The sequence below is a fragment of the Pollicipes pollicipes genome, unplaced genomic scaffold, assembly GCF_011947565.3.
Source record: "Pollicipes pollicipes isolate AB1234 unplaced genomic scaffold, Ppol_2.1 Scaffold_7262;HRSCAF=8765_pilon_pilon_pilon, whole genome shotgun sequence".
Lineage (NCBI taxonomy): Eukaryota > Metazoa > Arthropoda > Thecostraca > Pollicipedomorpha > Pollicipedidae > Pollicipes > Pollicipes pollicipes.
The window spans coordinates 2,718,776-2,733,502 of record NW_023597055.1 but is presented as its reverse complement, the minus strand read 5'-3'; the positions used below and the strand labels follow the sequence as shown (position 1 = coordinate 2,733,502).

At 52.8% G+C, this 14,727-nt stretch overlaps 1 protein-coding gene across 1 annotated transcript; it reads left to right on the top strand.

The window, feature by feature from the left end:
- The first annotated feature begins 12,751 nt into the window (after positions 1-12,751).
- LOC119114074 (uncharacterized) lies at positions 12,752-14,181 on the top strand. The gene is made up of 4 exons (XM_037238296.1): positions 12,752-12,804; positions 13,222-13,375; positions 13,558-13,660; positions 14,015-14,181. The coding sequence occupies exons 1-4, from the start codon at positions 12,752-12,754 to the stop codon at positions 14,179-14,181; spliced, it is 477 nt and encodes a 158-aa protein (XP_037094191.1).
- The last annotated feature ends 546 nt before the right edge of the window (positions 14,182-14,727 follow it).

Below are 14,727 nucleotides of genomic sequence, written 5' to 3'. Positions count from 1 at the left end.
GAACCCTTATTTTGGTTTTAATGCTGATATGTGACCCCGTTAAAGGGAGTATTTCACATTTGTATGGGCTTTTGAATTCAAACAGACATCATGGAGATCGCTCTGTGCGGTTCACAGCCCTGCTCTTCTGAAGACTTAAACCCCTCTAGTTTTTAAGCTATACGCCGGCGAAGATTTGCGTATTGTATCGGGGTCACTATTTCAAGGTCATCTAGGAACTCATGGCGCTATAACAACGTCATTTATGTCCTGCCCTTTCATTAGTCGTGCGGCGATCAAGGCCAATCAAACTATAATTGTCAAGACGTTCATATCTGGCGTTCATGAGCACGATTACCAGACATAACGGCCGTCAACTGGCTCTCAATCAATGTTGTGCACGGTACGATGACGCTATTAAGCAATGGCGTATCAAGGAGCGCATTTGCTACACAGAAATTGCGTTGCCTAGAGCAGTCTTTTCCACTTAAAGATATACCACTGATTGTAAGCGAGTTTATTTCATCATATCTGATGCTTACTTTAATATGTTCTAATGTGAAACATTCCCTTTAAGGCCTTGAGTAATGATTCTGCACACAACCCATTGAAGTCTTGAATATTGTGGCCGTGCGCTCTTTGAGTTATCTATTCTTATTTAACCTTGAACTTCAGAGCTGTTTTGATCCCTGCAGAACCGCATGAAAATTTGTGAATCTTGACTGATCCCCGGGCTTTATGCCTTGCCCGCCCGCTCATAATCCACACAGCTTTTAAAGTCGTTCGCTTCCTCGAGTGAGCCCTATGATTTGTTCGTCTGTTGTTGATCCAAGGTTCATGCATTCAGAGCTGTTCTCACGAAAATCAGCCCATGGCGAATACATTTTTATATTTGTATATACTATATATTATAAATATATATACATATGTATACATACATATATATATATATATATATATATATATATATATATATATATATGTGCGTGTGTGTGTGTGTGTGTGTGTGTGTGTGTGTGTGTGTGTGTGTGTGTGTGTGTGTGTATATGCACGTGTGTGTGCATCTGTGTGCCGGATTGATTCGCCGAGGAGCAATTCCGTGTGAGCCGCTTCGGATGTACGTTACATCAATGACGGTAAAACAAAATAGTTGTGTTTATCCGGGTTAGCAGACCACTTTCCACATTATGTACTCTTTGAGCGGCCCCCAAGGGTGAACTGGGGAAATTCGTCAACATAGCTCAAAAATGTTGGAGGGGCCCTGAAAATATCGTGACGTCTGTAAACCCACAGATGTTCAGCTCTCAGGTGGCTAATGTTAGAGCTTTTCATGGATCTGATAAATCGCTATGGCAATCATAAATCATATAACCAGTGGTTTAATCCATCGGTCATACTGAACAAAAATAGAATTCTCCAACGAACGCCGACCAGATTTGGATTTGCTCCAAAACTCAGCTGTGACGCGTAAATGGAGGAAATTGGGTGAAAGCGCAATGCCATTCTAAAAGGAGTGAATGCAGCTGTGTATGGTATTTTTAAGTTTATGCGAAACGTGGCTGAAATCAATTAACTGGCGTCAATTTTATAGAGGAAGAGTTGCTGCACGCAATCGAAACGCACCTGGTATGGACTTGGTAGATGGGCACTGATGCTTACGTGGGTTGGACTTGCGTTCGTGGATTTGACTCGACTGAATTCTGCGAAGTCAGCTAATAAATGGCTTTACTAGCATTGCCTGTCGGCTAATATTAGTATTACTTTTGGATGAGCCTTCTGTACGTGAATATGTCTCCTGAACTCAGTTCCTATCCATGTCGGCAAACAACAAAGTCCCCTTTCATTCAATGTGAACCACCGTCCTTGATCCCATTCCAGACTGTGTGAGCTCGAAAGGCAATCAGCTTCAATAGCCGCATTCTCCCACTCCATGCGACTGAGATTTAATCAGGCAGGTGCGAGGTACCAACGGCGGTTGCAGCGCCCAACTCATCTTTAAAGGCGGGTGCCACCTTCCAACTGCATGTTTCCTTCATCGCCGCATACGACCCACACAAACATCGCAAATCAACCTGCTGTTGGCAGTTCAAGTTTATGCGGACGTCAAAAATGAGGACAGCTTGAATTTTTCTCCATTAATCATCATTGACATCAGAAACGTGGCTGAGGACGAGAGGGGGCATGGGCCTTGTGCCCGTCCCTGATACAGGCGCTCTTCACTAGATATTGAACAATTTCGCCGGAAAGCAGTTGGAGCATGAACAAATTGACATTAGGCCCCTCCCTGAAGAAATTCAGGCTATTTGTTTCATTCACATAACCTGCAGCTCAAAACGGCCAGATTTTCTCGAATATGACATATTTTAATTTGCCGAAACCTTTTCTTCAAATTCGAAAGGGAAAGCGTCGAAAGATCAAGCCACCAGATTCCATCGACGTGAAGGCCAGCAGCGTCCTTCTGCCATCGCCGTGTCATGAGCCGTGCATTCTTCCGCCTGAGCGGGACTGCGCATGCGCACGGCGGTGGATGGCCGGCGCCGCCAGCGCAGCGCGCGCGGCTGGCGTGGTTTTCTGAGGCCTGTACCGGCCGCTGGGGTCCATCCCGCGGCAGACATGGCGCCACGGCCCTTACAAGGAGCGCGCCGCCCCGCGCGCCGCCACCGCCGGCCGCCAAATTTGGCGCCAGCGCCGCTCACAAAAGCGCGCGCCCGTCGGCGCGCGACCCTGTCGAACTGGGTCAGCGGTGCGGCGGGTCGCGCGCCGCGGCGAGCACGTTCCGGGCAGGGGTCAGGGGAGGCCCCGCCGCCGGGCCTGTGCCCCACACGACCGGCGCTGAGTCAGCGCTGCTTCCCCGCCGGCCCGGCGGTGCGCGGCGGTTGCGCGGGTTCCGCCGGGGCTAACCCGGCGCCTGGCCGGCGCCGGCGCCGCCGGCCCGGCCGGCGGACGCGGCGCGGGCGCGCTATCGGTCGCGCCGCGCCCGCCCGGCCGCCGCTCGCCGGCAGCGCAGGAAATGTCGCGCGGATTGTGCGTGACGGGAGATGGCAGCCCGGGGGGGGGGGGGGGGGGGGGGGGGGGGGGGGGGGGAGGGGGGAGGAGAGAAGGGGGGGGGGGGGGGGGGGGGGGGGTAGAGGTCTTGCTCTGCAGCCGGCTCTTGCAGAGGTGACCTACGCTTAATCACCGGCATGGCTTGGTGGTAACCGCCGCAATTTGCATTCTTCCATGCAGGGGGACAGCTGCCATCATCTCAGCAGCATTGTGCGTTGGTTGCAAAAGGAACGAACGCCGTCTCTGCGATAGGAGCGGTTTGCGGCGGTTGTGATGATGGATGGGCAAGAGGATGTGGCGTGCGTGGCGTCGGCCACACATTCTTGAATTCAAAATCATTGAACGCTCAATTCATTGCAATCCCGGTTCCGTCGCCTTCACACCTCGACCGCCTTTGCATGGAAAATTATTTAAACTTTCACTATTTAGCGATGTTCTTTCGGATATCTTTGCCTCAGCAGCTTGCTTTACAGCATCAAGCTTGAAACGATAATGTTTTCTCGTCCATTCAACAGCGTTCAACTTTACCGCGCAACTTTCCTGAACGAAGTCCACAGTGGGTGGGGTGTCCAGTCAGCTGACAGGCCTGCGAGAGAGAGAGCGGTTTTAAGGCAAACATGTGCGCGCCTTTAAAACAGGATTTCTCACCGGACTTTCCTCTTGTGTTTTGGGGACTAGGGAACACCGCTGAACGAGAGGCTGCCGACCCGCTGATCCTTTCCTTCACTGCAGGAACGTCGGACGTGACAACGACGACGACACACACGTTTTCCAGGGTCACACAGCTATTCAAACGTTTACACTCGCCGACGTGCTTCCAATAAGAGCCAGAAGCTTCGGCCCCCTCGCATGGGGCAGAAGGGGGCGTCGACTCACATGACGGCAAATCTTAACCGTCACGGAAGGGTTCCGAGTTCGAGTCCCGCCCGCGGCGTTCAACTTTCCTGGCCCGATTGGGACAACCCGTGGAAAATAGTTGTCATTGCGGCCTCCCGTCTAAGTCACACGCGTTAACGAATGACGCCAACAACGGTATTGTATCCCGGACTGCCAGCTGTCAGCCGAACCCCTCCCCCCCCCCCCCCCCCCCCGATCCGTGGCATCGCGTGTGCCTCCGGCTGTCGGTCACCAGCGCCGCGCGCCGAGCCAAGGCCAGGTTCGACCGAGCGAGACTCTAGGGACGCGGCCGGCGGCGGCCGGGTGAGTCACGTGACTGAGTCACTGGCGCCGCCGGCGACTCCGGACGCTGACCGATGCCGACAGCGCCGCGCGGACACTGACACTGACACTGACGTTGACACGGGCAGCGGTCACGCGCGGCGGCCAAAAAAGGCGACGGCGCCCTGTCCTCTCGGCCGATAAGGTCATCCCGACCTTGGTGTCCTCCAGGCTGGCAGGTGGGGCGCCAAAAGAGGCGAATACCTCACTCAGGGGCGCGGTCTGGACAGGATCTGCCGACGCTAAAGCCAGTGTCAGACAATCCTCGCGACTCGCTTCTCGAAAATATGTCATTCTGATAATATCGAGTGTCACGACAGACGAGGGCCTTACCGGGTGACACAACTGCCTGTACCGTGCGTGTCGGCGCTTTTCCGAACGCGGCTCGGGCTTATTTAAGATTCATGCGGCCGTCTCTATAGCTCAGCTGGTTGAGCTGTGGGCGTGCCGCCGCGCGCCGCCGGCAGATGGCGCCACATGGCGTCGGACTCTGAACAACGTGTGGCCATCATCTGAGAGATAGCGCCCCGAAACGTGTTTATGAGGCTTGTCATTGACGGCCAGTTGGCCGCTGGCCAGAAGCACCAGGCCGAAACAGGGGCAGTCACGTCACGACGCTAATCAGGGTAGATCTATAGTAGGGTAGATCAATCAGGGTAGACAAATGGTAAAACGTTTCATCCCGCCAAAATTGACCGCTCATTTTCAATCGCTCGACACAGATGGTGGAGACAGTCTTCGCAACAAGCCCTGCCTAGCAACGCCTCCGGTCCTAGGCCCTCCCCCGCAAAGCGCTCTGTCAGGACCCCTTCCAAGTAGGGGGTGCGCATTATGTGCCTGAGGTTTACCGTTTTAGCTGGCCTGTCCTAATCTCATCACGACGCTCAGAGCGAGCTCGGACATTGGAACGCTTTAACTTGACTCTCAGAAGCTTAAGCCTGACGCTGCATATGGAACGGCACGTTTCCTTAAAGGCATTGTGCAGGTTCTTTTATGGAATGCAATGCAGTTTTATGCATTTAGTTCGGCTGCAGTTAGGTCAGAGCGCGGTTAGAGCTATCCCAATGCCCTTTTTTCTACCATCAGGACAATTATAACTGCCAAAATGTAGACAGTTTTCCACACTTGATGTGATAAACAAATTCCTGATCAAAGCTATTGTCTTATATGATGGTGCGAATCACATGACGTTATCATCAATGTAAGAACAAATGACGTATTCTACGTGCCCAACGGCCAGATGCTATACCAGCATGCCGAAATGCTGCGATAGAGACCTCTTGTTTACAGGTCAGATGCTATGAATGAATTAGCTAGCTGGCAGATCTCGGAGGTGGGCAGTATGGCGTCAGCTAATCCAGCAGCAAACATGTGCTAGCATTACTGCGCACCTTGGAGCGTGATTTTGCGCGGATGAGATCATTTCCAGAGAAGGCTGCTGACATTGGACTTTTCTGTCACCTTGATCTACCTGTCTCTGGAAGTAACTCAGCTTTTGCTTTTGAGACAAAAAACCTACAATCTCTTGGGGATTCATTCATCAAAAATCACAGCTCATCACTACAGACTCCGGCTCTCCCTCGCTCTCTCTCTCTCTCTCCCTCTCTCTCTTTCTCTCTCCCTCTCTTTCTCTTTCTCTCTCTCTCTCTCCCCCCCCTCTCTCTCTCTCTCTCTCTCTCTCTCTCTCTCTCTCTCTCTCTCTCTCTCTCTCTCTCTCCCTCTCTCAGCGCCCTCATCCCCAGCCAGCGGCCAGTGCTGGGGCTCGCCGCCGCTGGTGCCGCCGCTACCTCCCGCGTCGCGGCGCTCCCGGCGCGGCAGACGCCACCGGCAGCCCCGCCCTGCGGCGCCGCCACCGCCGCCGTGTGACGCTCTGGGAAGTGGGCCGCGCGCGGACAGCGGCACGGTCGGCGCGCATTGTGCCGGCGCCGTCGTCCGCTCTCCGGCATCATTACGCGGTGCGCGCCCGGTTCGAGAGCCGGAGGAAGCCCCGGCCGGCGAGATGCCCAAATTTGGCGGCCCGCGTCTGCCGCACGGTGGATGTTTTGCGCTGGAAATGGCGCTGCCACTCGCGCGGAGAGCAGATTTATGCCGATAGGCGACTATAGTCCGGCCGCGCCGCGATGAGTGAGTGAGTCAGTCCTCCACGTGACTCACGAGGTATGGCCGGCCGGCCGGGCCGCGCCCTAGCCGGTCGATCTCCAGGGCTGCTTCAGTGACCGACGATGCCCGTGACTGACGGAGCGGGGGGGGGGGGGGGGGGCGGGGGGAGGGGGTGCGGACTCGTGCGACGCTTCCCGATCAATGTGGCTGTGGCCGCGGGGTGCTGTGTCGTCAACAGCGGCTCCGGCGTCGGGCCGGGTGATAGAGACGAGATGGAAATAGAGACGTGTCGGGCTGACCACGGGCCCGGGCGCCGGCTTTTCTCGCTAAGCTTCCCGCCGGTGCACCGCCCGCACCAGTATACGGGTGTCGTACAACCGCTAGTTGCTTATCCCGGAGTCGGATGCTCCGCAGGGGTAAATCCACCGGTCGGATCGCTCGTCGCATGGCGTTGCGAGTGCTGGCCGGTCGTCCGGCAGATGCGACGCCCAGCCAAGCCGCTGTCGGGCAACTCGACTCTACCCCAATGCTTCCGGCAGTTACTCGACTGCCGTGTCCCGTTTTGTGTCTTTCCTATCCCCGGTTGCAGAATCAATCCAACTGCTGCTGTGAAGCACATTTGTCGCATGCGTTGCACATGTGCATTCCACACATGGACAGTCCACATGTGTGCTGTGCTGCAGGCAGGTTCGGTGCATCAGTTTCGTACCATAACGTCTGTCTGTTCGACAGACAGACTGTTGGGTTGGCAGTCCGTCAGCTCAACAGTCCAACAGTCCATCAGCCCAACAGTCCAACAGTCCAACGGTCCATCAGCCCAACAGTCCAACAGTCCAACAGTCCATCAGCCTAACAGCTCAACAGTCTATCAGCCCAACAGTTCAACAGTCCAACAGTCCAACAGTCCAACAGTCCAACGGTCCATCAGCCCAACAGTCCATCAGCCCAACAGTCCAACAGTCCAACAGTCCATCAGCCCAACAGTCCAACAGCCGGCGTTTCCTGCAGAATGTCGGACAGCTGGGTTGTCCTACTTGCAGCCTGGTTGAAGGCCTGTCTGTCTTTAGCCTGTCTGTCTTTAGTCAGCCTGGCTGAAGGCCTTGACGGCCGTCTGTCTTTAGTCTTGACATTTCTGGTGGCCGGTGCCGGGTGGGCGCGAGTCACTTTCGGCGCTCGCTGCTTGCCCCTGACTGGGATGGCCTGTGGCCTGTGACGGCGGTCGCGCTTAAGGTCGGGTGACGTCAGAGAGCAGGACGGACCGTACTGAGCATGACGGCATGTTGAACTTTCGCCGCAAACTCTGTCGTTGACCTGGAATTTCACGCTTAAAGGTGGGGTCAGGGCTCACACAATTGGCACTCTTTAGCATCGGGTCTGGTCTCAGCAGTTTGTCCAATAAAATGGTTCGGACTAGATCTAGATATGAATCGATAAGAAGTTGCTAACTGGCTCCACCACGTGACCACTGACCAAGTTCGATCAATCGTGACCTGACCCTCTTGTCTGGCCGTTTGCGCTTCCATGTCAGATGCTCGCACGTGTATAGATGAGCCCCTGGTCATTTTTGTTTAGAATCGGACGTATCGAGGCGCTTATGAGCAAAGCATCGCCAACAAAATTCGGGAGTGCGAATGAGTTACGTGAGCCTGCTCTTTCCAGGTGACGTCATAGGTCCAACGCTAATTTTCGGACATGTTGGGGACACAGCTGCATTTACCAAAGCTTGACCGCTAACAATGCTGGCGGTATATGAAGCTGCTCGCCGGTAGAGGTTTGTAGGTCTTCTGCTGTGGCATTCCGTCTGTTGGCCTTCCTGCCTGTTCGTCAATCGGCCTGTTGGAGAAAGAGGCATGCAAACAGAAAAACGGAGTTTCTGACAGAGATGCACAGACAGAAAACAGACTTTCTGACAGACATATAGACCAAAAAACAGGCTTTCTAACAGACCTACAGACAGAAAAGCAGATTTTCTGACGGAGACATACGGACAGAAAAGCAGAGTTTCTGGCAGAGACCTACAGACAGAAAAGCAGAGCTTCTGAAAGAAACATGCAGACGGAAGAGCAGAGCTCTGACAGACATACGTACAGAAAAGCAGACTGTGACAGACCGTTAGTCTATAGAGGCATTAGTCATTAGTCTAATTGTGTTTCCAGACTGTTGTTAAATGACCATCCGATGAGCGCCATATGCATAGTAAGCTGTTCGAACAGACTGTTGTTAACAGACTGCCCCTCTGCCTGTTTGTCTTTCTGACTGTTTGCTCTCCCGTATTCCCGTCCGACTGTCTGCCAGTCTGGCCGTTTGTCTACCTGTCTGTTTGTCCTGCTGTCTTGCTGTCCGTCTGTCGGCCCGTCTGGCCGTTTGTCTGCCTGTCTATCTGTTTGTCCTCCTGTCTTGCTATCCGCCCGTCTGCCCGTCTGGCTGTTTGTCCGTCTGTCTGCCTGTCTGTCCGGCCGGAATGCCGTCCACTTCTCACTGGGTCTCAGCGACAGCTGTGCTCTAGATTTGAACCCGGCAGAGGCGACGGCCGACTGCGTTCCAACCAACCGTGACCGCTGTACCGGCTCCCTGGCTTACGGTCCACCGTGACCGCTGTACCCGGTCCCCGGCTCAAAGTACAGCGGTGATCGCTGTACCCTGTCCCCGGCCCACAGCACAACAATATCATTCCTTCACCAGAGGGAGAAGGGGGGGGGGGCTTGCGGACAGGTGCCTTGAAGTTTACAAAGATCAGGCTTTGCTACCTGGATTTCAATCATTTGCACGCTTCTCAGAATGCACGTGTGTTCATAAATCCCTTGATAAAGACGTCATATCTGGTCAGCTTTCCTCCAGATTTCTTAGACTTTACTGCAAACATCCGGATTTGTCGCCTGATTTCTGAGGTTTGGCGGTGCGAGTGCTCCAGACGTTAAGCCCCGATCGAGTGAAACCAATCCCAACGAACCCATTCGTTGTCGGGCCCTCAAGTGGGCCACAACCTGACATCCCGCTCATGTTTCCGATGACGTTCCAGTTTGGTCTGAACTAAAGAGCCCTGACCGGTAACATGACCTGGTGAGTTCAGATGCCGCTGTCCAGTCGCACGGTAGGTGCCGACGCCGGCCGCAGTCTCGCGACGACATTGGCATGGAGGTGGTTGCCAGTCGATCTGCGTCCTCTGGCAACATCCCAGATTAGTTGGTAGTTCAGCCGTGCTAGCTTTTATGATTTTTACAAGGGTGGGGAAAGAGCATAACCCTACATCATGGTCCCTGCCGTTTCCTCTCCAGGGGAGACCAGGTCGTTGAGGTCCTGACCGGATTTGATTAGGCCATCTTTGGCGAACAGCGATGCTTTTATTTTCCACCAAATTGACGTAATACATAGCTGTATGGAGCAGGGGCGGATCTAGCCTGGAGCATTGGGGGGGGGGGGGGGGGGGCAACCGTTCGTCGCCAGCTGGCTGGTGTGGGATCCGAGGTCCAGCGCATGGTGCCTCTCGCGAGTACCTAGTAGGGACACCATGTGAAACCGAAAAAAGCGCCGAATTGCTTTTGAATTTTAAACATAAGTTAAAACAAAACACAGTTGTGTTAAAAAAACGGTTGAAGTTAAAACAGACGGTAAGTAGACAAAACTTTATGAAGTTCTGGGAATGTTTTTGGGGGGCAGAACATAGTCTCAGAGGTTTTGGGGGGGGGGGCATTGGCCCCGTGTCCCCACCCCCCACCCCCGCCTCAGGATCCGCCTATGGTATGGAGCTCATATTAACGTCAGTCAAGAGAAGTGACGTCAGGCTGCATTCTTTTGTGATGGTCCTGGCTCCCAGAATGTTGATTTAAGCCCTTTCAATATTGAACCAAGCCTCCAAATACTTGACGTTGAAATGCTCAAAAAAGGAAAACTTGCACACAAAACTTATCTCCTTTGGACAAGTTGTTGGCTATGACTAAACGCGGCTCTAATAAAGGAGTTTGAAACAAATTTCATCACAACAATGGTCTGGGAAGTCCATATATTGCGTTACACGTGGAGGGGAGAGGTTGGTTTCTTGAAGCGTTTTAAAAGCGGAAGTAAGGAGGGAGGGAAGATTTTAAACAGGGTAGCGTTACGTTCAAGAGTGATTAAAAATTACGCCAAAATCCTCAAAAAATAGAGTTAAACCTTAAATATGGATGCCGTTGGCTTCTTCTCATGACGTCGAAGACGCCTCTTATTCGTTTCGCATCTCTAGCTCATTTAGGGGTCAAACGAAAAATAGCTTATCCAGAGGGGGTGAGGGTTGCGTACAGCATAACTAGTGCGTAGCCAGGAAGAAGAGAGGATTGAAATGTCGAAGAAACGCGTAGCGTAATTCATGGAAGGCCATTTTGGTTAAGCAGATCAGTATGAATTACCTCAATGGGGGTACCGCGTCCGGAAGTGTAGCGACTGAGCTGCTCGTCTGGACATAAAAGGAACGAGGCTCGATTTCCCGTGGTGCTTGGGTTTATGGATAATCGTCGCTGCCTATGGTTTCAGTTTAATTCAATTGTGTTTAGCCAGGCTGCACTAGCTCGGCGTATATCCCGTCAGATTTGGCACTGCGCCAATAAACCTTGTAAAGACTGTCAGCGCCTGGCCGCGATCTCACAACTATTGCAATGTTACCCTGGTGGGTCTCGAGTACGGCCATCCTAGGGTGGAAGTCTAGGTAAGGTTGGATTAAATGTAACATAACTCTGTCGCAGGTTTCATCGTTAACAATCCTTATCTTTCGTTATCTAGCATGGAACTATCGTTGTCCGGGCCGATTCTGCAACAAACGAATGATCTCAGGCTCAGCCTCAAAGGAATCGGACTCAGATTTTGACCTGTGAGCCGTGAAAGTGCTCGGACTCGAGCTCTTGCAGTGCGGACTCGATACTTGGCCTTTACAAGGGCGGATTATAGTAAGCGTGTGCACGCTCGGAGCATGGACTCGCAGCATGGAGTCGTGCGACGCGCAAAATACGTGAGAATTTTTAGTTTCCTGTGGCTATGACACATTTTTTCATGACACCAGGACATGCATCCTGGGACACTGGTGACACACTCGGTCGAGATCTTACAAGTATATATGAATACCCACATCAGCTGGCTCTTTGGCCAGGTAGTATTTCTTTGTGACGTAGCGTAGCCATCGCACATCCCAAGAAAATGACATGGGAAACGCATAATTTTCGAGTCACGAAAAAACTAAAGAGCCCGGGACGGGAACCGGCCCAGATTTCGGCTACCAGGCGTCGCTGCTATACGGGGCTGAGGAATACTGACGAAGTGGAAAACGGAGAATCATCCCGGCAAAACTGTGGATCAAATCACACAAGCTATAGTGTACAAGTCAAGGCAAGCCGTGATTCCATGAGTTTTCGCGCGTTTTTTTCGGACCATGTCTAGCCGGGCTTAAAGTTGGCAGACCCATTTAAAGGCAGCCATCCATCTTACGTGTACGAACCTTAAATGGAAAGGCACCTTCACGCACTCAACTCATGAAAGTAGGATATTCCATTGCGTGGGCGCAACCAATGGAGGGCCTGCGTTGTCATGCTTTCCCAATTTTTAAAAGATGCACTTCGTTCCTCGAAAGTTATCCGCTAGATGCACGTTTTTGTACGTCTTTCCATTTGCAAATATCTACCCGACATTGCATCAGCGTCTCACCCATACCCGTAGTTCTCCCAGAATCTGTATCTGACCCTTCCTGTTACCATACCATTTGGGCACCCAAGGGATTACCCGAGCCCTGATGTCCTCTACTTGCCCCACGATAAGTTCGAACAGTGTAGGTTCCCAAAGGTAGCGAGCTCCGTTCGCTTTTATTTAAATATCATCTTCATAGTGACAGCAGGCACGTCTGTTATCGCCTTACTCGTCCCATGCCGCAAAGGGAGTCTGATTGGTGCATAAAGTTCTGAACTGAACTGAAAGACTGGTTGTGTCGCTCCACCTCTCTTGAATCCTATGACACGCCTCTTCGTTTTGTGCGGCTCGATGGGAGCTGATGGTTCAGAATGACAGAAAATAGATGGCAGCACCACCTGCCAATGCTCTTTAGGTCGGCATTGGATTCGAAAGCGAACAAAGAAGTAAAAGTAAGTATCAACTGAGGCAGAGAACAAAACAAGACTTAAAAACAAAGGAAGATGTTCTGGATAGGGTTATATTAAACTGGATATCTGCATTTTTTGCATAAAGAATAGATGATTGTCTGGATGCTTTTATTTACTGGCCACGACTTTAAGGGACGTCTGGCGCACGATCGGCAAACGTAACGCACACTGTTCCACTTTTGTTCTGCATTCTGAGTATGCTTGTTGTTGAAGTTAAGGCCTGGGTTATCCGCGGATGATTGGTAGCCCACCAATAGGCTTACGTTTTGGAACTTGATATCAGTGAAGCTAGCATGAACAAGACTGGGAAAACTGGGGAGTCTGTTGACTATGAGAATGAGTTATGGTAAGTAGGTAGGGCATGCGCACAGCACGCCGCGTGCTAGTCTGCTGATAAAATGATAGATTCCAAAGTGTCTGGTGAAAATTCCTGCTATAATCTGAAGAAAACAATATAGCGAAAGTCCGTGACTCAGTGCGACTTGAAAATGCATCACATTCATTTCAGATGTGACAAAATACCAGAATAATTACTTGTTTTAATTTCTATTATAGGTTCAGTTCAAGTACTTGAGTTTTAAGGAATCCTTTATTTCACCTTAATTGAAACTATGTGTAAACTTGCATGTTGTGATGCAAAAGTCAAAATAATGACTTTGACACTTTCTGTTGCTCTTAACTCCTGCCACATTTAATCCTGCCTTTGAGCTGCTGTTGATTGGTGTGCTTATTCAGAACTGATGACTATTCCTTGCTTCCTCAGGTCAGTCAATCCCCAGGAGCAAGTAGACTTCAGAGCCAGTGTGGCCCGGCTGCAGGCTGAGGAGGCTGCCTGCCGCCACCAGCTGGCCAGCTGCTCGGACGCTGGTCGGCGTGCACTCTTGCTCAACCGGCTGGGCCAGCTGCTCTATGGCCAGGTGTGGCTTAAGTCGCGGCTAAGTGGTCTGTTGGCATGCATAAATGGTCATATAAATGCTGGTAGTGTCATGCCACCCCTAGGGTAAAAGGCAGCTAGTGGGACATTCCTGATGTCAAAATCAGCCCTAGATCTCACCATCCAAATGCAGCCACGGTAACCCTTGGTCACCGGTCCCTTCAGGTGCGGTTTGACGAGGCGTCGGCGGCTTACACGGAGGCGCTGAGTGAGGACCCGCACCTCGCGGCGGCCGCACACAATCGGGCCACCATCAGCTACAGGATGGGTGAGCAGAGCTGGCCCTGTGGTGGGATGGTGCGCGTGGTATGATGTGGCCGCGGAGGGTTGTCCCATATTCAGCTGTTAGCTACGGTTCAGGTAATTATATTTCTCTAGCCACTTGATCTTTGTGCTGCGAGTGTAGTGTTTGTCTGCTGGCTGAGTTTGTTTCCAGCATGAGGCCTTAATGAAACGAAGTCCGAAATGCGCTGTGAACCCTACGTTTCGCCGCGCTCGTCACCCTGTGTGCTGTCCGACCACCAGTTCCAAGCCCTGCCTGCCTGTCATCCGGTGACCGTGACTCTGACGTCAGGTGAACCCCCTCGCCTCATCCGGCCGCGTCCCCCCCCCCCCCCCCCAGGGTACCTTGCCGAGGCGGAGCGGGACCTGCTGGCGGCTCAGCGGCTGCAGCCGGACAACGTCGAGGTGGCCACCGGCCTGGCGGAGGTGCGCCGCCTGCTGGTCGCCGGCGGATCGGCCGGCCGGCGCGACCGCAGCGCGCGGGGGCCGGTCGCCGTGGAGGACTAAAGCCTCGGCGCCTGACGGGGGGGGGGGGGGCGTCCTGTGCCGACGCCCGCAGGTTCTGTGTCCCCGCGATAAACGGTGGCTGGTGAAGCGGTAAACGACACTTGAGGATGAAATGTAGGATGCGTGTGGACGGGATCATTTTTAAAAATCAAGTGCTAGTACGGGATTTTTAAAAATGTCCACAAACTTTGTATACCTCCTATCATAGCCGCATTAAAGCCCACATAGCCGGTTTTAGCATCGCGTGCTGCTGTGCCGCATCGTTGTGTCGACACAAAACGGGCGCGAGTGTGTTTGTCATGAGACAGTGACGTGCGCTGGAGCTCAGTGTTCCGCCACGGGTCCATGGCACGGTGACTGGGTGGAGCCATGACATGCACGGTGCTCCCTCTCGCAGAGATCACCATGACGTGCTGAGACCCTCAGCGATCCGACAGGCGAGGGCTGTTGCGCCAATGTTTCATGATGTTGCCGGTGCCGCGAAGCGAGGTGTGGACTTTTATATTTCTGTGATACTGTATGACATGTGCGATACTGTTGAGCGGT